Here is a 23,266-nt window from a genome sequence, read left to right as displayed (position 1 = left end):
GTGATGGCAGCAGCAAATGAAATGTTATACCCCATCCCAGACATCTGGCATGGCAAGAGGTGCAATTTTTCAGATGGGACATAAGTTCTCTCATCTCATTTGTGCCATTGTTTAAAGATTTGCCAGGAAGTAAGTTGAACACCTGCCTAAGTTCCAGAAGGTAACCTGTTTCTTACTGGTGGAAAAGAATAAATTTTGGCCTATAATTGTGTAAATAGAAAGCATGCAATAAGAGGATTTTGGAGTGTACTGCATGGGGCATATTTAAAGAACTTGGCAGATAGCTCATAATAAATAATTAATTCAATTAATTTTATTTGAATGTTTCTAGTTACAGACTGTCCACAAGCTGATCATAACTCTCCCAAATGTGTGCACTTTTAATGAATAAATGTTTTAATTATCCAACCATATCAACATATAGTCAGAAAGTATTTTATGAATAATATTGGCAATTTATCAAAAATTAAATAAATATTTTCAACTACAGTATCAGTTTCGGACTTGAAGACTCAAAAACGTATTATTAAGTTTAAAAACTGGGTTGGGAGAGAAAGAGGGTTGTGTAGGAAACTGTGCATGAAAGATGCACAAGACTAAGCACAAGATGAGCTATACACAAAATTTGTTCATATTTAATTTTCTTCCTGTTTACAAGTCCAAACTGTACTATTTCCAGATTTTCAACTTTTCACCTTCCCCATGCAGGAGCTATAAAATGAAAACAGGAATCATCCCAAAACAAAAACAGTTTCCAGTCTCAGTAAATATTTTACATACTCAGAAAAGGGGGGAAAAACAGCAAAAACAAGAAACCTTCAGAGATGTTCTCATCCCCAAATTTTTATGCTTTGATACCAAGCTAGCCAACAGGAAAGTAAAGTTGTTTGGTTCCTATGGTCTAAGTCAGTGCTTCTCAAACTATCTGATGTGGCGGACCGGCAATTTTTTTTTCCAGTGGGCCAGGGACCAGTGCCCGGTTCAGCCAGTGGCAGCAACTGCGTGTAACAGTGCTACACAAATGCGCGACTGGCTGTTTCTTTTTCTTTCCTCACCTTGCATGACGTGATGTTACCTGGAGTGTTGGAACATACGAACTGTGGCACTATGACATATCAATGTTATGCTTCTGAAAATATATTTCTTTCTTTCCTGGCAACTAGCTGCGGACCGGCGAATATATTTCTTTCTTTCCTGGCAACTCGCTGCGGGCCGACGACCGGTGGCTCACGGACCGACTGGCACCAGTCCGCGGACCACCACTTTGAGAAGCACTGGTCTAAGTTATAGGTTAGATTCTGTGCCAGGAGTCTGGCACAAAAGGGCAAGGAACATTAAAGGACAATAACTTGCTCCCTGATACTCTACCTAGCCCCAGCCTATCTATGTAAAGTAAGCCACCCACCAGGGCTGCTTTAATTTGTGCCAGCTGACATCATTCCTCAGGGGATCATCCTCCAGCTGGAGATAGATGAAGGATAGTATACTACAGTTGCCACACCTCCCTGTTCTTAAATTGGGTTAGTTAAGAATAGGGCAATGGATTCCATTAAAAGACTCTACATATGTTTGCATGTACAAGTGTACTGCTACGCTATTTTTAAGTGAGAGCAAAACCTGGAAGGAGAAAAGGAGCCATACAAGGGATTAATACCTACAGGTATACTGTGTTTTCAGGAGCCAACCACATTGTGTGTTGGCAATGTTTCCAGGCACCCAAGAAACCATGAAGTGGCATGGTTTTATTAACTAATTCTGAATATCCTATTCATATGACTTGCTTCCCAGCTCAAATCAATGGACCCAATCATAGAATCATAGAAAACTAGGGTTAGAAGGGATCTCAGGAGGTCATCTAGTCTAACCCCCTGCTCAAAGCTGGACCATCCCCAACTAGGTCATCCCAGCTAAAGCTTTGTCTAGCCGAGTCTTAAAAACCTCCAAGGATAGAGATTCCATCACCTCTCTGGGTAACCTGTTCTAGTGCTTTGCTCCCCTCCTCATGAGAAAATTCTACCTAATATCTAACCTTAACTTCCCTTGCTGCAACTTGATATCATTACTCTTTGTTCTGTCATCTGCCACCACTGAGAACAGTCTAGCTCCATCCTCTTTTGTCCAAACTACCATTCAAGTAGTTGAAGGTTGCTATTAAATACCCTCTCAGTCTTCTGTTCTCTAGACTTAAATAGCCCAGTTCCCTCAGCTTCTCCTCGCAAGTCATGTGCCCTAGCCCCCTCACCATTTTTTGTTGCTCTCTGCTGGATTCTCTCCGATTTGTTCACATCCTTTCTGTAGCAGGGGGCCCAAAACTGAACATGGTACTCCAGATGTGGCCTCAGCAGTGCTGAATAGAGGGGAAGAATCATTTCCTTTGACCTACCAGAAACACACCTACCAATGCAGCCCCGTATGCCGTTAGCTTTCTTGGCAACAAGGACACACTGCTGGCTCATATTCAGCTTATTGTCCACTGTAATTCCCAAGTCTTTTTCTGCAGAGCTGCTGTCCAGCTGGTTTGCCCCCAGCCTGTACTGGTGCATAGGATTATTCCATCGTAAGTGCAGGACTTTGCACCTGCCTTTGTTGAATCTCATGAGATTTCTTTTGGCCCATTCCTCTAATTTGTCTAGGTAACTCTGAATCCTAGCTCTACCCTCCAGCATATCTACTACTCCCACCAGCTAGGTATCATCTGCAGTATTGCTGAGGGTGCACTTTAAGCCATCCTCCATGTGGTTGATGAAGACATTAAACAAAACTGGCCCTAGGACTGACCATGGGGCAGTCCACTTGATACCAACTGCCAGCTAGACAGTGAGCCATTGATTACTACCCTCTGTACCTAATGCTCCAGCCAGTTTTCTATCCACCTTACAGTCCATTCATCCAGCCCATACTTTCCACTCTTATAAGCTTCCTTTTTGTGATTTAGTTTACTGACAAGCTCCCCGCTAAGCCAAACTGGTCTTCTGCCATACTTGCTAGTCTTTCTGCACATCAGGATAGTTTGTTCCTGCACCCTCAGTAAGGTTTCTTTAAAGTAAAGCCAGCTCTCCAGGACTCCTCTCCCCCTCAGTCCAGCTTCCCAGAGGATCCTGCCCATGAGTTCCCTGAATGAGTCAAAGTCTGCTTTTCTGAAGTCCAGGGTCCTTGCTCTGCTGCTCTCCATCCTTCCTTTCCTCAGGATTCTGAATTCTATCTTCTTGTGGTCACTGCTGCCCCAGTTGACATTTACTACTATATCTCCCACCAATTCATTCCAGTTTGTGAGCAGCAGATCAAGAAGACCATGGCCCCTAGTTGGCTGCTCCAGCATTTGCACCAGGAAGTTGTCCTCAACACTCTCCAAAAACTTCCTGGGTTGCGTGTGCACTGCTGAGCTCTTCAATGAGTTTTTTGCTTTCATATTCCTGAACACAGATCAAGCCAAATCTCCCAATTGGATTATAGATGAGCATAGGAGAGAAACCAGCCTGCCAACTATTAGCACTGACTTAGTGAAGAGACACTTGGAGGGGCTGGATGTATTTAAGTCAGGAGGCCCAGATGATCTTCATGCAAGGATGCTGAAAGAATTGGCTGGTGTCACAGCAGAACCACTGGCATGGTTGTATGAGCACTCATAGTGCTCAGGTCAGGTCCCAGAGGATTGGAATAGAGCTTATGTGGTCCCTATTTTCAAGAAGGAGAGGAAGGAGGATCCGGATAACTGTAAGCCAGTTAGCCTCACCTCTATCCTTGGGAAAACTTTTGAAAAAATTATTAAGGCTCATATTTGTGGGAGTCCAGCAGGAAAAATAATGTTGAAGGGCAACCAGCACGGGTTCATAGCAGGTAGATCCTGCATGACTAACTTGTTTCTTTTTATGACCGGGTCACAAAATGCTTAAATTCAGGGGACAAGATAGATGTCATGTACCTGGATTTTAAGAAGGTCTTCGATACGGTATCTCATCCTATTCTCATAAATAAACTGAGCGGCTGTGATATAGATGATTACAGAGTCAGGAGGGGTGGCATATTGGCTAATGGGATACACCGAGAGAGTGGTGGTGGACGGGTCAGCATTGACCTGGAAAGATGCAAGCAATGGAGTTCCCCAAGGTTGAGTCCTTGGACTAGTGCTATTCAATGACTCTATCAGTGACTTGGATGAGGGCATGGAGAGCACTCTATCCAAATTCGTGGATGACGCCAAATTATGGGGTAAAGTAAATACACTAGTGGGCAGGGAACAAATCCAGGCAGATCTGGACAGGTTGGAAAAGTGGGGAGAACAAAATAGGATGCAGTTCAACAAAGACAAATGCAAAGTGCTGCACCTAGGGAGAAGGAATCACCAGCACACTTACAGGCTGGGGGATGACCCTCTCAGCAGCACTGTAGTAGAAAGGGATCTCAGAGTCATAGGTGACTCCAAGATGAACATGAATCAGTGATCAGTAAAACTAACCACACTTCATCATGCATTAGCAGGTGCATCACAAACAGGTCCAGGGATGTGATACTTCCCCTCCATGCGGCACTGGTGATGTTGCAGCTGGAGTACTGCATCCAGTTTTGGGTGCTGTACTTCAAGAGGGATGTGGATAACCTTGAAAGGGTCCAGAGGAGGGCTACTCATATGGTTTGGGGCCTGCAGCTAAGGCCCTCCTAGGAGAGATTGAGGGACATGAATCTCTTCAGCCTCTGCAAGAGAAGGATGAGAAGTGACCTTCTACAAATTCATCAAAGGGGACAGCAAGGGGTAGGAGATGCTTTGTTTGCCAGGGCACCCCTTGGAGTAACTAGAAATAATGGGCACAAACTGACAAACAGCAGATTCAGGCTAGACATCAGGAAGAACTTCTTTATGGTAAGGGTTGTCAGAATCTGGAATAGGCTTCCAAGGGAGGCAGCGCTCTCCCCTACCTTGGGGGGTCTTTAAGAGGAGACTGGACAAGCACTTGGCTTTGGTCACCTGACCCCAGCACTCTTTCCTGCCCAGGGCAGGGGGTTGGACTTGATGATCCGCTGAGGTCCCTTCCGACCCCAAAATCTATGACTCTAAGAATCTATGCTATATAGCCCTCACAGCAGATGTCAATGTGATTGAAGTCCCCCATGAGAGCCAAAGCCTGTGATTGGGAAACTTCCACTAGCTGTTTGAAGAGAGCCTCATCCACCACTTCCTCCTGGTCTGGTGGTCTATAGACCCCCACCATGACATCATCCTTGTTGCTCTCCCCTCTGACCCTAACCCAGAGATTCTCAACAGGCCTATCTCCAGTTTCAGACTAGAGCTCTGAGCAATCATATGGCTTTTATGTAAAGTGCAACTCCTCCTCCTCTTCTCCCCCGCCTGTCCTTCCTGAACAGTTTTTACCTATCCATGACAGTACTCCAGTCATGCAAGCTATCCCACCAAGTCTCTGTTATTCCAATCATGTCATAGTTCTATGACTTTGCAAGGACTTCCAATTCTTTCTTGTTTCCCAAGCTCCATGCATTTGTGTACAGGCACCTGAGGTAAGTAGTTGACTGCCCTGATTTCTCAGGAAATATGAGAAATTGCTCCCTCCTGTTGCCCCCTCGTGCTTGCTTTTCCTCCAGGTCTCCCACTTCCTCACTTACCTCAGGGCTTTGGTTTCCATCCCCCAGTAAACCTAGTTTAAACCCTTCCTCATTAGGTTAGCGAGCTTGTCTGTGAAGACACTCTTCCCTCTCTTCATCAGGTAAATACCATCTCTTCCCATAAATCCTTCTTTTTGGAAGAACAACCCATAGTCAAAGAAGCCAAAGCCCTGCTGAAGACACTACTTGAGCATCCAGGTGTTGATCTGCAGGATGCACTTGCTCCTGCCTGGGTTCTTTCCCTTGACCAGAAGGATCAACAAGAACACAACCTGAGCCCCCAACCCCTTGCAGAGCCCTGTAGTCACCTTTGATATGCTTGGGAGCTCCTGCCCAAACTCTGGCCAACATCAGTTTTAACTATTCACATGAAGAGCAAATGAAAGCAGTAGGGTGGGTTCCTCAATTGCACTGATTTTATACTCTTAAATAGATTCATGTGATGAAAGAGAATAATCATTTTGTCATCCTGCATCTGATTTATTTCATTCTCATAGAAAGTTGGCTTGAATCCTATGGCTTCATAATTGTGCTGAAGTGAGGTGAGCTAAGGTTCCTCCTAAATGGATGTGGAGCAGCAGTAGGAAGGAATATGTTGTCTTACAAACATAATAATTGACTTCTCTCCAATGAGCAATAACTCTTTAATATTGTGCACTACAGAAACTCAGAGAACATTTTTTCTTAATGCTAGCCAAGTTTCCATCAAATTAATAATCTGCATGTGTATCCTTCATAGCATTCTGCTGAACTGCAGATTTGCATACTGCATTAGTATTGAGTAACAGTATTATGCATCTGTTTTAGATGGTCTGTTTGTCTTTAGGTGCCAGACTGGGACTCAGGAGTGATTTTCATTTATCCAGAGTTCTTAAATATTTTAGGCTTTGTAGTATCTGAGCACTTCATTGTAGATAATAAGGCTGGGTATGTGTCCAATGTAATTCTAATGATGGCTCTGAATTTGTATTAGAAAGTAATATGCCTTTTAAAGTATTTTATTAAAGCTAATTATTATTAAAATTGCAGTCTTTATAAGATTATTTATAATCACTGCTGGTTTGAAGGTGGATCTAAATAAAACTATAGCTTATACTACAAACATTACTCTAAGTTTTATCCAAGTTCTTTGTCAGTAGCAATTCTGATAAATAGCCATTCAGTATTTCAATATTATGTTGTTTTAGTTTTAAAAGTTTTTAAAGTCTTTTAATAATTTCTGAGCATAATTTCCAAATTAAGCAGTGATAAAAGCAATTTTTAACCACTTCTTCCTCACCTTAAACAACAAGCACCCCTTTGTTTTAATTTACAGAGACTTACATAGTTCATGGGCCTAGTGTTGCCTCTGCACCAGGGAGTCAATTCTGTCTTTACAAGGAAGAAGGCAATGAGATCAATGAGGTGAAGAGGATTTAGTCTTTTGTGTAAAACATTCCCTTTAGGTTTTATTGCTCATATCATGATCCCATTAAAGTTAATGGTAAAACTCCCATTAACTTCTGTTGTAAGGGACTGGTTTCTAATCTTGGGAACAAGTAATGTTATAGGCCAAACCCTGTTTGCTTTCCTCACCTAATTAGTAATGAAGTTAATGGGAGCACTTATTTTAGTAAGGTGAATAGGATTTGTGTAGGCACTGAGGTAACTGGAAATTTCCAGGACCTAGGTTACTATTTGATGCATTTTGCCTGTTTTGACGTTGCCAAGCAAGCCATGAAAATAAGGATATTCATTACAATCAAGGTGAACAGGATTTGGTCCAAAATGCTTTCACAAAAAATAATTCTGCTATTCTGCTTTTTTCATATTTAATTTAAAGTTCAATACAAACTTGGCAGGCTGAAAGCATGAAGATTTCCCCAAAATAGACTTGCACAGCATAAACATCTGTTTTTAAAGATGTGCATATTAAAAAGTCTAGTCACACACTATGTATTGTTAAACAGATTGTGAAGATGACTGGGGGTAGAGAAATATTATATCACAATATAAATCTGAAACCATAACACTGTACTTCAATGGTACTATTGCAGATGAGCAAAAGGAAATGCCATTATTTAACTAGACAGAGAACGTCTTATGCATTTTTTTTTCAGACTGTAGCAGGCAGTTTGGGGCGTTATTTTGTTCATATGAAAAATCACATGAGAGATAATAACAAGTTTTTCTCTTCCTGTGTATCTGGGAAAGGTCTCTTAGTGGTTAGCAGCTTATTCCCCTCCACTGAAAATTTTCACAAGGTTTGGCGCTAACATCAGCCAACAGTTTAAGGGACTGGATTATACATAAATCTCCTTTCTCCTCCTACTCAAGTGATCATCACTGACACGAACCATGTTTGCTCAGCTTCCATTTTATTTTATAGGCACTTTCTGAGTTTAACTCTGAAAAATAACCTTTCCCTTTAATTTAGACTTTGCCTTTAACTACCCACCCTAGAAATAACCTAGAGGAAGAAAACATTTCATAGAGTTACAATTTCCTCCATGCTTCCCCCTTCCTTTAGGAGGGTACCAAAAGCCAAGGAAATGGAACTAATATTAAGTTTGTTGTCATCACACTGTTTGTGTTTCTTATATGTCGTGCCCCTCACCCCTCATCTGTCTTGTCTATTTACGTTGTAAACCCCTTGAACCCCTTGGGCTGGGACCCTCTACTACTCTGTGCTTTTAGAGTGCCCAGAACAATTGAGCAATTTGCTCGGTTGTCCATTAGGCAGATTATTCCTGGTGATGGTTATGGTATTTTGCTGCTGTGGTCTGTATAAGCAGTAAATTGCTAGTCCCTATCCCTGCACTGAGCAGCAAATAGAAGCAGGGAGAATCAAGGCCCCATCCTTTCCCCAGCACTATTTTCCCATTCCCCACTCACCTTCACAGAAGAGAATAGTAAGGTTGATGCACCCCAGTTACTTTTTCTACACCCAGGATCAGGTGTGGGGAACTCCCAGGGGGGTTTACCCCTCTGCAGAGGTGTTAGGTTTGGCACCCTGAGCCGACGGAGATTAACTACTGCTGCGGGGCGGGGGGGGAAGGGGAGGGGTGCTGTCAATTGGCAAAGCCAGTAGCTACAGGGTAAACATGACAACCACCACTGATTTCCATAATAAGCAGCCCTGTGGAATCCTTAAATTTGACAGTAAGAAAAAGATCTATTGAACAGACAAGAGAGTTAACCCCCTGGCTGCACCAACTTCTCCCTCCAAGCATCTCTTGTGGTAGGAGGAAATGGAGGGGAGAGGTGAGGTTGATGAGAAGACTCTAGCCCCCATTTCCTATGGCCAGAACCTTTATCACCCCTGCCTCTGTCAGACAACCCCTCACCTCCCCTCAAACATCCCACTTACTTTGCACCTGCAGCTTTTGCCCCACTAGTCCACCCCTAATGTCTTTGTGCAAACATACTATATGCTGCAGCCTAACTCTCAGTATCTGATTCTATTTCCTTGCACAAAACTATCTTTTATTTTTGAGTCCATTGTTAAAAATGGAACAGAAGCAGCAGGAGCCAAAAGGTAAAGCAGCATTCTCTCTACGCAAAAGTATTCACTATAAATTATTTCTGAAAAAGGCTGCACAAGTTGACTCTTCCCAATTTTTTGCTTGAAAGGCAAAATTGGGTGTTGTACTTTTTTCTTGGAACAAAGAAAAGAGGATTGTAACAACATGTACAGTTCATATATATTTTTCTTTTTTTTTTTTTAAGGTGTTACAAAATGTAATGTTTACTGCTCTGCCCGGCTTTTCAGTACAATGGCAACTACAAATGTTTCAATAACACTGATAATGTGTATATTAACTTCAGCATTTTGATTTCTTCAGTCAGGGAAGATTCCAAACAGGTTTTAATGAATTTCAGATAATAACAATAGCAATGAACTCGGCCTTCGAGTCACACGAACAGCATTTTTCTCAAAGCCGTGTAAAATATCTCAAGTGGCTGTGCCAAAGGTCATGGTATAAACTTAATTCACAGTCTAGTTAGCCATGAACCTGAATGTCCTAACCTTGTGCAAGATCCCCAGCTGTTTAATGAGTAAATAATGGGTTATTACACTGAGAAATAGAGGATATTGTTTAATTTCTATCAAAATGTGATATCAAAGGTCAAGAACTGCAGGAAGGAACTAGGTAGATGTCTTCTCCAAGTTTGAGAAGTAACATTCCTTTTAAAAGAAGGTGTACTTAACAAGGGTCATTACATGAATATGTTGTAGCTATTCTGGAAATATCTGGCACAATGTAATAATACACAGGTTTATAGAACAGATCCCTGAATCATAGAGTCCATTCAAAATCAAACTGCTGCTCACGTCATTTGTAGCCAGATATTTATCTCAGCAATATCAGTTTAAATCCAAGTAACTACCTCAGCTTCAATGGAATTACGCAGGATTTATAATAATGTAGTATACAGCATGATCTGGTCACCTGTTTCTTGCATTGCTAATAGTTTTAATTTCTTATCTCAGTCTTCAGTTTTATTTTTCATCTGAATATTCAGCCACTTGGTTTGTTTCCTCCTCAAAGCCTTATTCAAAGTCGGTTTTTTTATTAATGGAAATATATTTCCAGTTTGTAAAGCAAAAATCATCAGCAAGCGCAGATGTTCCCTACTAGTTGAATGAACAGGCATAGCTCTTGGGGCTTTTCAGTGTATTTATGAACATGCAATGGGTGCATTTGAGAATGAAAGGACAAAGTCTGAGGATATGCATGCACGTGGTTTAGACGGTACCTATCACTGTCAATTACCAGTCCTAATATGGATAAGCTGACTACCAGCTACTGCCAAAAAACACCAGTGTAACAAGTGAGAAAATAGCTTTTGTGCTCTCCTGATCAAAGTTTTCTGTGAAAGTAATTAGGGAAATCTCTGGAATGAAGAGGATAGATAGAATCTGGTATTCTGTAAGCTTTGACATGGATCAGACTATTGAAGAAAAGAGGTCATAAACAACTCTTTTAACCCTTCTCAGGCTTTATAAAATGCAATTTGAACCAAAATCTAGCCACTTGATAAGCATATGGCAAGGAAACGCAAAAGTAGAGATTAGTAAAGAGTAGGCGTGTTCCACAAAGTGTCTCCTCCAGCACTTTGATCTTCCCAAAAGAAATGCAAAGAAGTAATTCCATAGGCTGTCCTTGGTATCTCTTGCACGGAAGAGATGGATTAGAAGACAAGGGGGTCCAGTCTGCCCACATATATGTTTGTGATATCTGCTCCTACTATACCACCCCCTTGCCCCTCTACTAAAAAAATAATCTGCACACCTGCATAAATCTGCACATTCACACTGCTCCTACAGAATGTAAGAACTCAAATATTTTTCCAAAAAAATCTCCATCTCTCTAGACCCATGCTGTTATCACCTGTAATTAAGATTGCTGGATAGGGATATAGCCAAAAATGTAAAAGGCAAGGTAGGATCTAGATTGCCTTTTGTTCGCTACATGACATCCCTCACTGTCAGAAATGTTCAACTATTTTGTTGTGCTGCCCTTAAAAGAGGGAAGCATTGGATCCATTTCTGGATGCTTCTCTGACAAATCTCTGAGTTGCATTCTGATCTATCTCAATTCTGTCCTCTTTTTTAAGTTCAGCCTTTTTTAAGTGTTCACAAGCATTTAGAGGTAAGTCTACCCTTGGATTGAGATGGGGGAGTGTTCTGGGAATTCTGACTGGTGAGGCAAGGAGGTTCAAAACACCATCTGTACTGTTCTCTAAGTATCCCTTAATAAATAACGTAACAGTAAAGGTAGTTTTGATGTGTTAAATGCCTTCTGTGCCTAACACAACTCACACTTATACCCCTTCTAGTGTGGTCACTGGGTACTGGGTTTCCCTCTAGATACTACAGTTGATCTAAGCCTTCTAAGCAGCCTCAGCCCTTCTTTGTATTTCACAAGTTGTCCACTGCCTCAAGAGGGCTATTGCAGCATCCTGAAACAAATCTACTACCTTTACATCTGGCTTTGTGCTGATGAACTGGTACAAAGCAACCACAGCAGAGTACAACATCTAACCTCACATTCTTAACTCAAATACTTCAGGGTGCAGACAGAAGTGCAGCTCCCCAAAGTAACTCAGAACACTTTTGTAGTTCTGAGTTACAGTGATCCCCTGGGCCAAACAGAAGTTCTAGGAGGGAGGGGGATTGAGCTGCTGGCTTTGAGCCCCCAGCTGGTTTACCCTTGCAATGGCCCCTCCTTCCTGCCCAGCCGTGCTGTTTTCAGAATGGGAGAGCAGAGGGAGTTCATTGTAGGGGTTCCCCAGCTCATGCTGGAGGGTGGCGTGGGGGAAATAGAGGTCCCCCACCTTGCGGGGAGCTCCAATATATTTGCCCCACCCTCCAGCGGGGCCTGAAAAAAACCACACACAGAACTCCCTCCTCTCCCTTTCCCCCCCTCCCATTCTGAAAACAGCTTGAAGGCTGGGAGGCAACGCAGACAGAAGTTATAGAAGACGCTGTTTTGAAACATCTTCATCTGACCCCATATGCAATAAGGGTTCAGATTTTTTCCCTATCAGCCATTTTGAAGCAGTCAGCAGCTGTGCACTTGTGATTGACCATAGCTATAGACCACATCCTGTGGCCAGATTGGGTGAAAATTATCACTTCTGTCTGCACCCTCATCAGTTACCTCTTAAATTTGTTTCTATTTCACAAGTCCATGTGAATTGTTTTAATTATTTCTTACAACAAATGCTCTAATCCATTGGAGGAGGGAGGGGGTTTGTTTGGGGGTTTTTTAACCACATCTCAATTCCAGCCAGCTGGAGTTCATGAATAACCCTACAACCAGAAGTATCCTAGAGCTTTACAAGGAGGGTGCAAATAAAAATGAAATTCTGTTTTAAGCTTCCATAACTAACAAGGAATAATTTTTTAAACCTATGAAAAGAATGGAAAAACTCTTGACAAAGTAAATTATGAAATGCACAGAAAATGAATGACCTGCTGCATAAATTCAGTCCTAGGACAACAGGCTGTATATCTAATGTACAGCTCAAGTTTTCAAATTGTGTTATGCTTTTGCCCTACTTTCACAGTGGTATTTCACCAAATGCTAAAGAATATCACATATTCTTCAATTTTCAGATATTTAAAGTTTTTATGAACAAAATAATTTATGCTTCTTAAACAAGTCTAACCCAGATTATTATTTACCACAAAAAGGTTTCCTGCAGCTATTTTTCCTCAACTAGAGCTATTTGTCAAGGTGACATAGGGAGTGTTGAAATAGCAAATCTTGTTAGAATGCTAATATTATTAAGACAGAAGTTAATAATTCTACAAGTTAACTTTATGGCCAATTAATCATGCAATACTATATGTGCTAGAGGCATCTTACTATAGACACAAATATCAATTTACTAGCATTAAAGTACACTCCAGAAACTTTTTGATTTGAATATAAATCAATATAATGTTGAGCTAAAATAGAAGGTCTTTTGAACTACCAGGTATTCGAGCAATGATTTAACATCTTGTGCATTTAAAAGGCATTGTGCAATGCAGTGTCACTCTTACCTCCATGGGAAAAGCTTTAAAATTAACAGTGTGTTCAGAACCACGCTGGTTTTCTCTTCCCCAGTGAAATCGAACATCATATAGTTCAAACTCATGTCCCCGAGGTAATGGCCCACCTACTAACACTGGAAAAGAACACAAATGGTGACAGACTTAACTTTCCAAGAAAAGAAGCTGCTGAATACATTCTCTACAAACAATGGGGAGATTGTTGAAAACTTCTTTATTATGAGCCATCTGAGAGAAGCAAAGCAACGTTAGCATGCCTGCTACCTTTTCTTCTGCATTATCACCCAGCTGCAGAACCCCAGTTCATTCTCAATTATATACTGCAATGGAAATTGTATTATGCTGAAATCTTGATTTTATGAGGCAGAACAGGTAGTCGTAATGCAAGATAAAAAGCATTGTATGTTTATCACTCCAGAGAGTGAATAGGTTTATAGACTGATAACCAAACAGTAGGTCTCTGTTCTAACCAAATGATGAGGTTTCCTTCTGGTGTAACACTAATAATTGCCTCCCGGTTGTGCAAATACATAGACTATAACACCTATCTTTGTTGTGAGGAAATTTATCAATAAAAATAGGATAGAAACTCTTAGATGCCAGTGTTTTGTTAAGTCATGATATTTTGTCATAAGCCACCTATCAGGCTGCAAGATATGCAAGGCCTTATGTTCAAACTAATCAAACCTAAATAGTAGCAATATACCTCATTTGTGTACAGAACAGACCACCCACCTTCCAACATTTTCTTTCTCCTACTTTCTAAAACCCACTTCTGTGAATTTGGGATAATGTCTTAAAAGTAAAACAGAGCTATCCAGCTCCAATTATAATAAATGATAAATTGGATATTTTACCTAAATTCATCTTTTCAAGCATAAATAGTGCATAGTTGTAGTTAGTTGTACATATTTAAAAACTCTGCCCTGCTTCCTTCTATAGAAGAATTTGGTTCAGTGAGTCTTGAAGCTGCTTAGGATCAAATGTTGCATTCTGGCAAATGCATGCATCCCTTCACTAAAGTCAAAATGTTTTGTGGGTTCATACCAGTGGAAGATTTTTGCCTCAAGGTTAGGGTTTCATGCACCTGCTACAAAGCACATTAAAACTCAAGTCTCTGATATCCTGCAATGGACTTTGGATTAGACCCTCCAGGATTCCATTAAATATTTCTCAATTACATTTTATTGGGATTTATGCAATAAGAAAACAGGGTAAATTTGCAGAGACCATATTAGAGCTACATATATAGCATATGCTTTCATGAGCTAGACCTCAGATGCTGAAAAGGATGTGCACAGGGCACTGTATTTACAGAGAGATTCACAGCTTTAAGTCATTTTTGTGTGTTAACCAGATATGATCTCACCTTCAGTTTAAAGAAGTCATTGTGACAAAATAGTGGTAAAATCCACCAGCTACATGGTATTGTCCAGTTTGTCACACAATAGCAACAAAAATTAAAATTAGGACAGGCAATTGTAAAATGTCCAGAGTAAAACTCATCATTTAAAATATCTGTAATAAGTTAAAGCAGAAGACGAAGTAACCTATCCTGATAAGTATTCCTTCCACACTGATAGAACACAATTTTTAATAAGTATCCTTATGGTGATAAAGGCTATATATACACACAATTAAAATGAGGCAACACTCTTAAAATACATTAAAATGTGCATCTTGAATTCCTAACTACATCCCTAGAGACCCAGTGCTAGCTGTCAGCTTTGCATATCTGTTAAACTTTAAGGAAACCAAGGTGTCCAGGATAAAGGAAAATTCTGTGCATATTAATATTATTTATTTAGTAAGTGAAATATTTTACTGTGTTTTTTAAATACTGCTACCTTCTGTGTGTGCTTAGAAATGCTCTGTGTAGAAATATTGTTTTGGAAATATATGACCATTACCACATGAATTTGTGAGGCTTAATTCACAACAATCAACATGTAGCAAGAATATCATCAAAACATGTTTTACTTCTCAGGAAAGTGTGATCCCCATTGGAAAATCTTATTAAAAAAGTCATGATGGAGGCCCTTTGACCTGTACTGCCAGCACATGAGAAACATTTGTTAGTAGAGTATCTCCTAAAATACTTCTCAATATTCCAGTTGTTTAGGAAATATTCTACACCACTGCAAAGTTAATCAAGCCTTCCTAAGCTAAGGCATCATACACAGAGGCCATGACTACACAAAATGCTACTGCACTATAGTAACAAGCTACTGTGCAGCAGCATCAGAAAAACCTGTGCAGGGATGCTACTGTGCAATAACACCGGTTATTGCGCACTCATTTAGTACTTGGTTATGCAAGCACTAAGTGACAGCACAGTAATAACTGCGCAGTATGCCACTCGTTTAGACACAGCCAGAGTGATCAAACTAGAAGCATTCCTTTCATTTTTAAACATTTTAAAGGCTAAGCCAAATCAAAATTTCATCTGAGATATACATCCTTAATTAAGAATTTAAAAAACTATCATTAATGATGAGTTGATTTTTTAATATATGTTTTAAATTAAATCATTCTATTTTATACAGCTGTAAAATCTTTTCTGTGGCTATTATCACCACAGTATCTGTTTACCTCTCATACATTAATTAACTGGATTTTCCAAAGTACCTAGAGTTTAACAGTTCCCATTATGAAAATCAGGCTAAGTGTCCTCAAAACACCCCTGTGAAGTAAAAAGCTATAAGAGTTCCAGCAAGGTCAAGGTTTGGCCCACTTAAGGAATAAGGCACAACTTATTAACTCTTTTCTCTCATCTCCTCCCCCTATAATGGAACAGCTACACCAATTTTACAGATGGAGAACAGGGAGATTAATTGCTATGAAAGCTGCGGGAGAGCTGGAAGAAAATGGAGAGGTACTGTACCCTAATCCAGTATCCAAATAACAAGCCACCCGCCTTCTCCTTTATTTTATTCTATTCCATGCTATTTTCTATGCAACAGTCATCAGTCGAGGCTCACACTGTCTTCAGAATTAAAAAAATAAGATTTTCTTCACATTTAGATGAAAAGGTGAATGTGTGTACATGTGCATGTATGTGTGTACATATGCATGTATGTCAGGATATGGGATTTTTGTGTCTCCCTTCTTTCTTTATAATGCTAAAAATTGCTTTTGTGGGGACACTAGGTTCAAGTGAGTTTTGCATTTAAACATGCAAGCGGTGAAGTTTGTGATCATTCTTGTTTCCCATGCAAAGTAACTTTATAACCTGTCAAACTAGGTGTAGGGCAGGCCCGTCGTCTAAGTACATAAGCCTCACCTCATCATGGTCAAAAGTCAGAATTTCTATTTAGTGGGATATTCCAAATTTCTGGGGACAAGTGGTCTCAATCAGACCAAAAGTTTAAAAAATAAATTAAAATAGACAAATAAAATTAAATTTATCAAGAAATGGAAAATTGGTGGGGGAGGATCATTGTAAAACTTCAAAGCAAAATTAAATATGGGAGCTTTTCTCTCAAGCTGCAGGACTCCTGGCTCATTTATGGTTCTCAGGCCTCCTAGGATCTCAGCATCAGTCTCTGTCAAGGAGCACAGAAGCTTGGAGTACTCCAATTCCAGCCAGGATCCTCAGAGCTTCAGCTTCTTCCTGTGAAATCAGGAGCCAAGTTCCAACTAGAGCCAGAGCTCCTAGTTACACAGACTTCCCCCAAGAAGGCTGAATGTCCTGAGATCTTTGCCTCTAAGGCAAAGACACTGCTGTACAGCAGAGGTTTCCAAGCTGAGGCCCATGTACCTAGGACGGTCCTCCAAACACTTTCTAGTGATCTGTGGAGAGCTGACACACAGTGCTAGCTTTTATCTTTATTCCCAGCTGCTAAATTGTATTAAAAAGCAGAAAACACCCCCAACAATATTATCTTTTCTGGGTATTAACATTAATCCCTAATGCTAGCACGACATACTAAAGCTCATATCAAAGATGTAGAGTGCTTACCTGTTTCTGTTGACATACAAATCTCTCATCTCTATTATTGGATTGGAGAACATAAGCATCAGGGCTAGAGGTTGTGCCTTTGGTCATCTTTCTTTGCCTACAAGGAGTGCCTATAGATCTCCTCAGCATGGGAAACCAGGAGATATCATCTAGGGAGCCTGATAGTGCCAGGAGGAGGCACTACTGGAATATCTTGTACTCTGGCAACTGTCAGGTACACAACAGACCCCACAACACACTTTATCAGCCAGCATAGGTTAGAACCAATCTAAGACTCCTTGAATTACACATGAGCTGAATTGACCCCTGACTAATAGGACAAGCACAAAGAATTACCTCTCTCCCCCTTCTTTCTTGAACCTCAAGTCCTGCAAAACTGACAACTCATCCAGAGTCAATGTTCTGGCCCTGGAATTCTTCCAGAATTGCACCTGGAAATGCTTCCTTTATTGCCTTCTAATTAATTCTGAGGTAAATAGTGGTGCAATGCCACTACAACTGACATCCATTCGCATCTGGAAAATGTGTTCATTGTCAATATTCTCAGCAGAAGCACTGTAAGTGTTTCATTCCAAATCATCTATGCTAGATCAAATCATAGTCCACAGTATCCATACATTGTCTCATTCTGCACTCATTTAAATTAATATAGACTCCTCTTGACTTACATGGGCTTTAGGTCAGGTTCACAGATCTTAATCAACTAAACTACATGATACAATTTAGGTTGGACAACATCTTCGTTATATTCTTGGCTATTTCTGAACTACAGGCACTTGTTAGCTGAAGGGAATTAGGTCACAAGGCCAGAAGTGCCTATTTTCAGCAATGCATCATCCTCTGAAACAAACTGACAACAAAGGTCCTTGTCTTAAGGATGAATGATTTGATTTCTAACAGGTTCTCAAAAAGAAAGTCCAGTTTTGGGCTATAATCAATGCACAAGACTTCCACCTGCTCTCTTTGAAGTCAGGGGCAAAATTCCCATTGGCTGCCAGGATGAGCGATGATCAGCCTCCCAGTTGCACAGAAGGAAGTGTTGCTTCTCTGATCAATTGCTTCATGAACAATACACCTTGCACATTTATACACCAATAAAAACCATAAAATGATGTTTTGCTCTGTGCAGGAAAGATGGAAACCCTGTTGGAGCATACCTGATTTTGACTTCAGGACAATCTGAATCGAATGCCCATCGTTAATGACTTCGCAGTCCCGGCAGACAACATAGTTTGGTGTCAGGTGCACTTCCAGGAGAGAAGGGTCATAATTGGCTTCTCTCGAATTCAGGTTGATCGGAGACTGGTATTCCCCATTTGCATCAGGGAAGATCAGTCCCCACTCCACTCCTGCAACATGTAATCATGTGGAAATAAATTCAGAGAGCTTTGCCGTGATGGAGATGCAATCTTAGGGGGATTAGGACAAAGGCAAATAATGACAGGCACGTGAGTCCTTTCCCTCAGTATCAGCCTCAAACCCAAATGATTCATAGAAAATTAGGGTTTGAAGGGACCTCCAGAGGTCATCTATTCAACCTCCTGCTCAAAGCCAGACCATCCCCAAGTACATCATCCTAGCCAAGGCTTTGTCTACCAGGGTCTTAAAAACCTCCAAGGAGATCCCACAACCTCTCAGGGTGGCCTGCTCCAGTGCTTCGCTACCCTAAAACATTGGATTTCTTTAAAGCCACCCTTGCTCCCACAGGCTTTCTAAAGACAAGTTTTCAAAACATGGGAGGGTCCATTTAGGAGACCGACTGCAGCCCCAACAGTCCACCACTAGTGTTTGCTTCTGCACAAAAGAAAATGTGAGGAAAATTCCTCCCCCTGTGCAAGACAAGCCAGAAATCAAGTTCTCGGATGAGAAATAAGCATCTAGCAAGCTGTCGGCGGGGTCTTCCCCAAAGCAGACCCATCCCTCCAGCCATACTAGGAAGTCGGGTGGCTCTGGTGCTCTAAGCCATGGGCTGGGCTGGCCGGTCCTGGGCGCAGCGACACTGGGGGCACCTTGAAACAAGCCGGGTTCCCTTCTGTGGGGGCTCGTTTAGGAGGAGCTGGAGCTGGAGCTGGGGTCGGGTCGGGTCGGGTCGGGTCGGGCGGCGGAGCGGCGCCAGCCCGCTGCCCGCGCCCGGGAGCCTGCAGGTGGGCGCCGGAGCCACTGCGGGACCGCGCTGCGGAGCAAGCCCCGGGCGGGGGCGAGTGCCGCCGCCTTTACCTTCCTCGTAGCCCCACTCCAGAGCCTCGTCCTTCCGCGGGCATAGCTCGGACTCCTCGATGAAGCTCTTGTCAGCCATGGGCAGGCTCCCCGCTCTCGGCTCTGCCTGTGGCCGGGAAGGGCGCCGCTCTGCCTCCCTCCCTCCCTGCGTCCGGTGCGGATCAGGCAGCCGCTGGAGGCTCAGCCGGCGCGTGCCTGTGTGTGTGTGTGTGTGTGTGTGACACACACGTAGCAGCGAGGAGGGGTGTGTGGCTGCAGTCCCGGGCGGGCTCTCGCAGGCGGGGACCGGGGCTCCCGACACCCCGGGCGGGCCGGAGGTGCGCCGACAGCAGCACAAGAGCAACCTGGCATCGCAGAGAACTTTTTCTCCAAGTACTCAGCTGGTCTAATGAAAGCTATCCCAGCTGCCTGCCTGTGTCCTGAACCAGGCAACACCCCTGCAAGAGCAACCCAGAGCCTTCAACTAGAAAGGGGCAGAGTGAAAAGACCTGCTGGGAGAGGAGGACAGCACTTCCCAAACTTGTCCTCAGCATGACCCCCATTGCTGGCCCTGCTTCCTCAGCATGACCCCACCGATGGTCCTCCTTTCCTCAGCATGGCCCCTCACTCCCAACCCACAGCCCCCCATCCACTGATGTTGCCACCTCAACCGCCTGGGAGCCACTGCTCCACCATTGTTCTGCAGGCACCAAAGGAGTGGAGGCTAAAGGCTGACATCCGTTGAGGGGCAGATTGAGTTGAACAAGGGGCACCTCCAAGTCTAAAAAGGTTGAGAAGCGTTGGCCTAGAGCAGCGCTTCCCAAACTTTGCCTCAGCATGACCCCCTTGATGGCCCCGTCTCCTCAGCATAGCCCCTCACTCCCAACCCACAGCCCCCCACCCCCGTGACCCCATCAGCTGACGTCACCCTATTTCGGGTCGTGACCCACAGTTTGAGAACCGCTGGCCTAGAGGCTATGGGTGGCTATGCACTACAGAAATTGGTATTTGGGGAACACTGAGGAGAAAGACCATGTAGGCTGCACAGACAGACAGTGTAGATCGGGGTGCTTCTAGCCCATGAGCCAAATTTGGCCCATGGAGCCATGGCATCCAGCCCACAGGGCTCCCCAAGAGTCAGGAAATCTGGCAGTGGGGGAGTGGTGGCGATTAATATGGTCACCCTCCACTGCTGTCAAATTGCTAAAAGCAGGTTGGGACCAGGAAACACTGCCTGTAGCATGTATATCTTCAGTGGGTATGTATCTTAAGTGAGGAAGATAATTTTTCTGCCCAAAATAGAAGTATGAAGACACAGTATAAGATGGCTATTACTTCTCTTCCCTCTAGCAGCCATGTGGAGGGGGAGGCAAAGTCCAGCAGGGACAGATCCAGAGGGGTACAGTGGCATGGTTGCACCCCACTTTGATTCCTGCGCCACCCAAATTTAAAACCAACTGCCTGGCTGCAGCCATAGCATTTCTATTCAGGCAGGGCTGACTTCATAGCTCTTTATACCTGATTCTTGCTAATTGCTCTTCAGTCTACAGATATCAACAACTCTCCTTTTAATGTTCCATTAATCAAGCTTTCTTCAGCAATTTTGCTGTATATTAGCTACTCAAGGTGTCTCTCCCCCTATTTCACAGCCCTTTGGACTGTTTTTAGCTCTTTTCCAAATCCTGGATACATGGAGTCCAATCTTCAGCAGCAGCTATAGTTTCAGCTTTTGGCTGAGTAACTAAGAGCTGCTCTCAGTTCAGCTGTGAAATGGTTAAACTGTAGCATTTGCCTGAGCAGGAAAGGGAGTGTGAGCAAGCTGAAGATTAGGCTCTGTCCCTGCTTTCTTCTTCTTTCTGCCTTCCCTAAAACAAGGTGAGGGTCTTATTTAGTTATGCATGGTATGTGAGAAATCTGGTAACAGTCTTGCCAGACTCTTTCTAAACCAAGAGGTTATTATCTTCTTAATATAACATGAAGGACTCTTGCCATGCTTGGTGGCATTTTGTTTGACTACAGGGATAGTTTTGCAAACAGAATGTCTATAAAGAAACCATCTAATGGCAACTTGAAAGCAGGCTGAAGAAAATATGCACATTATATAACAGGAACTTTTGTCACTTGAGAAGTTATCCATGCAAGTCTCTCTCACATGCCAATGGCTATACCTAGTAGTTTGTTTTCCTCTTTAAGCATTTCTTTAATATACCCTAATCATTTCTATTACTGTTTATGCCAATTCATTCCATAAATTAATCAGCCCAGTGAAAAATCAAGTTCCTCATCAATCATCTTTGCTTTTTGACCCCCTGACTGAAAATTCACATCTCTTTCCTTCCAGAATGGAATACATCAAAAATAATTCTGTGGGGTCTAGACTCGTTCCATTATGTCTTAAAGATACAATACTTCATCCATGTCCTTTATTAAGTCTGCCCCTGCAGTAGTTTTCCTGTAGGGAGTCTGTGCTAGAATCTTACACAGGTGGAGAGCTGCATGATCGGATCTGTACTTTCCTGTTTTGTAATAAATACCTAGGAGTAGTTTTCCAAGTCCTCATTCATAACTGAAATTAAGAACTAAGCTACTTACATTTGTTGCCCTTCCTTTTACCTTTCCATTTTTTTCAATAGCTTTCTGAAAAACTGAGCACTGTAGGCAAAGTTTTATTGAATAATTGGCATTGCATTTTTCCCTACTGCATACTTGGGTTTTTTCATACATCCAAATAGCCTATTACTTTGTTGGCTGCTGCCAGGAACTGTGATATTCTATACATGCACCTCCTAAATCCTTTTCTGTTAAATTATTTGTGAATCATTTGAAGGTGCTGGATAAAATTTCAAAAGGATTTAAGTGTCTTTGGGTCCTAAGTCACCTTGAAAATCAATGGGATTTAGGTTTAGCTAAGTAATTTTTAATTTTTTTACAACTTTACACTCTACAGCCAGTTCAGTTCTCTGACCTATGTATAACAAGATTGTGTCACACACTCACTTACAGCAGTTGCAACTCATTGGAATAGTGATTCATTAAAATCAGTACATGTTAGGAGATGCCTCCCCCCCTCCCCCACCACCATGAAAGTAAACAGCTTTGCAACACCATGAGGGTCCTCAACACATGCTAAACTACTTGAAGGTGCATCTGCTCATGTTCTAACTGTATTTAGTAAGTGTGACACCATCCATATGCAGGAAGTGCAAATATCCTGTAAATTGCTCTACACAAGCTAGAAATTAACATACTTTACACTATTAACTAATATTATTTTTATCCCATGACAATCACTTTATTCTTCAAAATTCAGAATCTTCACTTTAATTATAATTATTTATATACATAATTATTTATAATTATTACTTTAATTATTATCTTCACTTTATTTATAGGCGTCCAGTGATTTGTATCAGCTGGGCATCTGCCACTCATCTCTTAAGCCCACCTTGCACTGATCTTCAATTTAACAGATTTTTAGAATTCCCGATTATTGGTGAAGGGGAGTAGTTGACTTTAATATAAAAGTATAATAACTATCCATGAAAGAAGTGGATTTTGCAATCCTTAGTCAAAATACCCAGTGAATCTCAGCTGGATTTTTTCTCAGGGACTGCAGGAATAAATATTACATGAGATCAGCATAATAAGTGAGGTGAATATTATACTATTATGATGGTAGCAAAAGCTGTGAGGTATTTTGTTCCATGGTTCATTGATTTATTTATTTTTTGTCACAGTAGAACTTAGATCACCTGGGACTGGTACCGCATCTTATGTGCTACTCTGTTAACAAAATGAAAGATAGGCCTCCATCCTGTAAATAAGAAAGGGGCAAAAACAGGAATACATTAGTATCAGGGAGATCATTAATACAGTAAGACATAGAACTCTAGTCTCCTGAGTCCTAATCCAGTGTTCTATCCTGTCTTCTAATATCCTAGCTAGGC

General features: G+C 41.9%; 1 protein-coding gene across 2 annotated transcripts in view; it reads right to left on the bottom strand.

The window, feature by feature from the left end:
* The window catches only part of CA8 (carbonic anhydrase 8), an 86,323-nt gene extending 66,773 nt beyond the window's left edge, over nt 1–19,550 (bottom strand). The window contains exons 1-3 of one of the 2 annotated variants that reach the window (XM_006270727.3): nt 19,341–19,550; nt 18,281–18,472; nt 13,154–13,278 (exon numbers count right to left, since the gene is read on the bottom strand). In XM_006270727.3, the coding sequence (XP_006270789.1) occupies nt 13,154–13,278; nt 18,281–18,472; nt 19,341–19,419 (396 nt within the window). In that variant the 5' untranslated portion in view covers nt 19,420–19,550. The remainder of the gene's footprint in view (nt 1–13,153; nt 13,279–18,280; nt 18,473–19,340) is intronic. The other variant, XM_019498671.2, reaches the window with a different exon arrangement.
* Between the last annotated feature and the right edge of the window lie 3,716 nt (nt 19,551–23,266).

The sequence above is a fragment of the Alligator mississippiensis genome, chromosome 3, assembly GCF_030867095.1.
Source record: "Alligator mississippiensis isolate rAllMis1 chromosome 3, rAllMis1, whole genome shotgun sequence".
Taxonomy (NCBI): domain Eukaryota; kingdom Metazoa; phylum Chordata; order Crocodylia; family Alligatoridae; genus Alligator; species Alligator mississippiensis.
The sequence above is the reverse complement of the archived record's forward strand: the minus strand, read 5'-3'. Positions and strand labels throughout refer to the sequence as shown.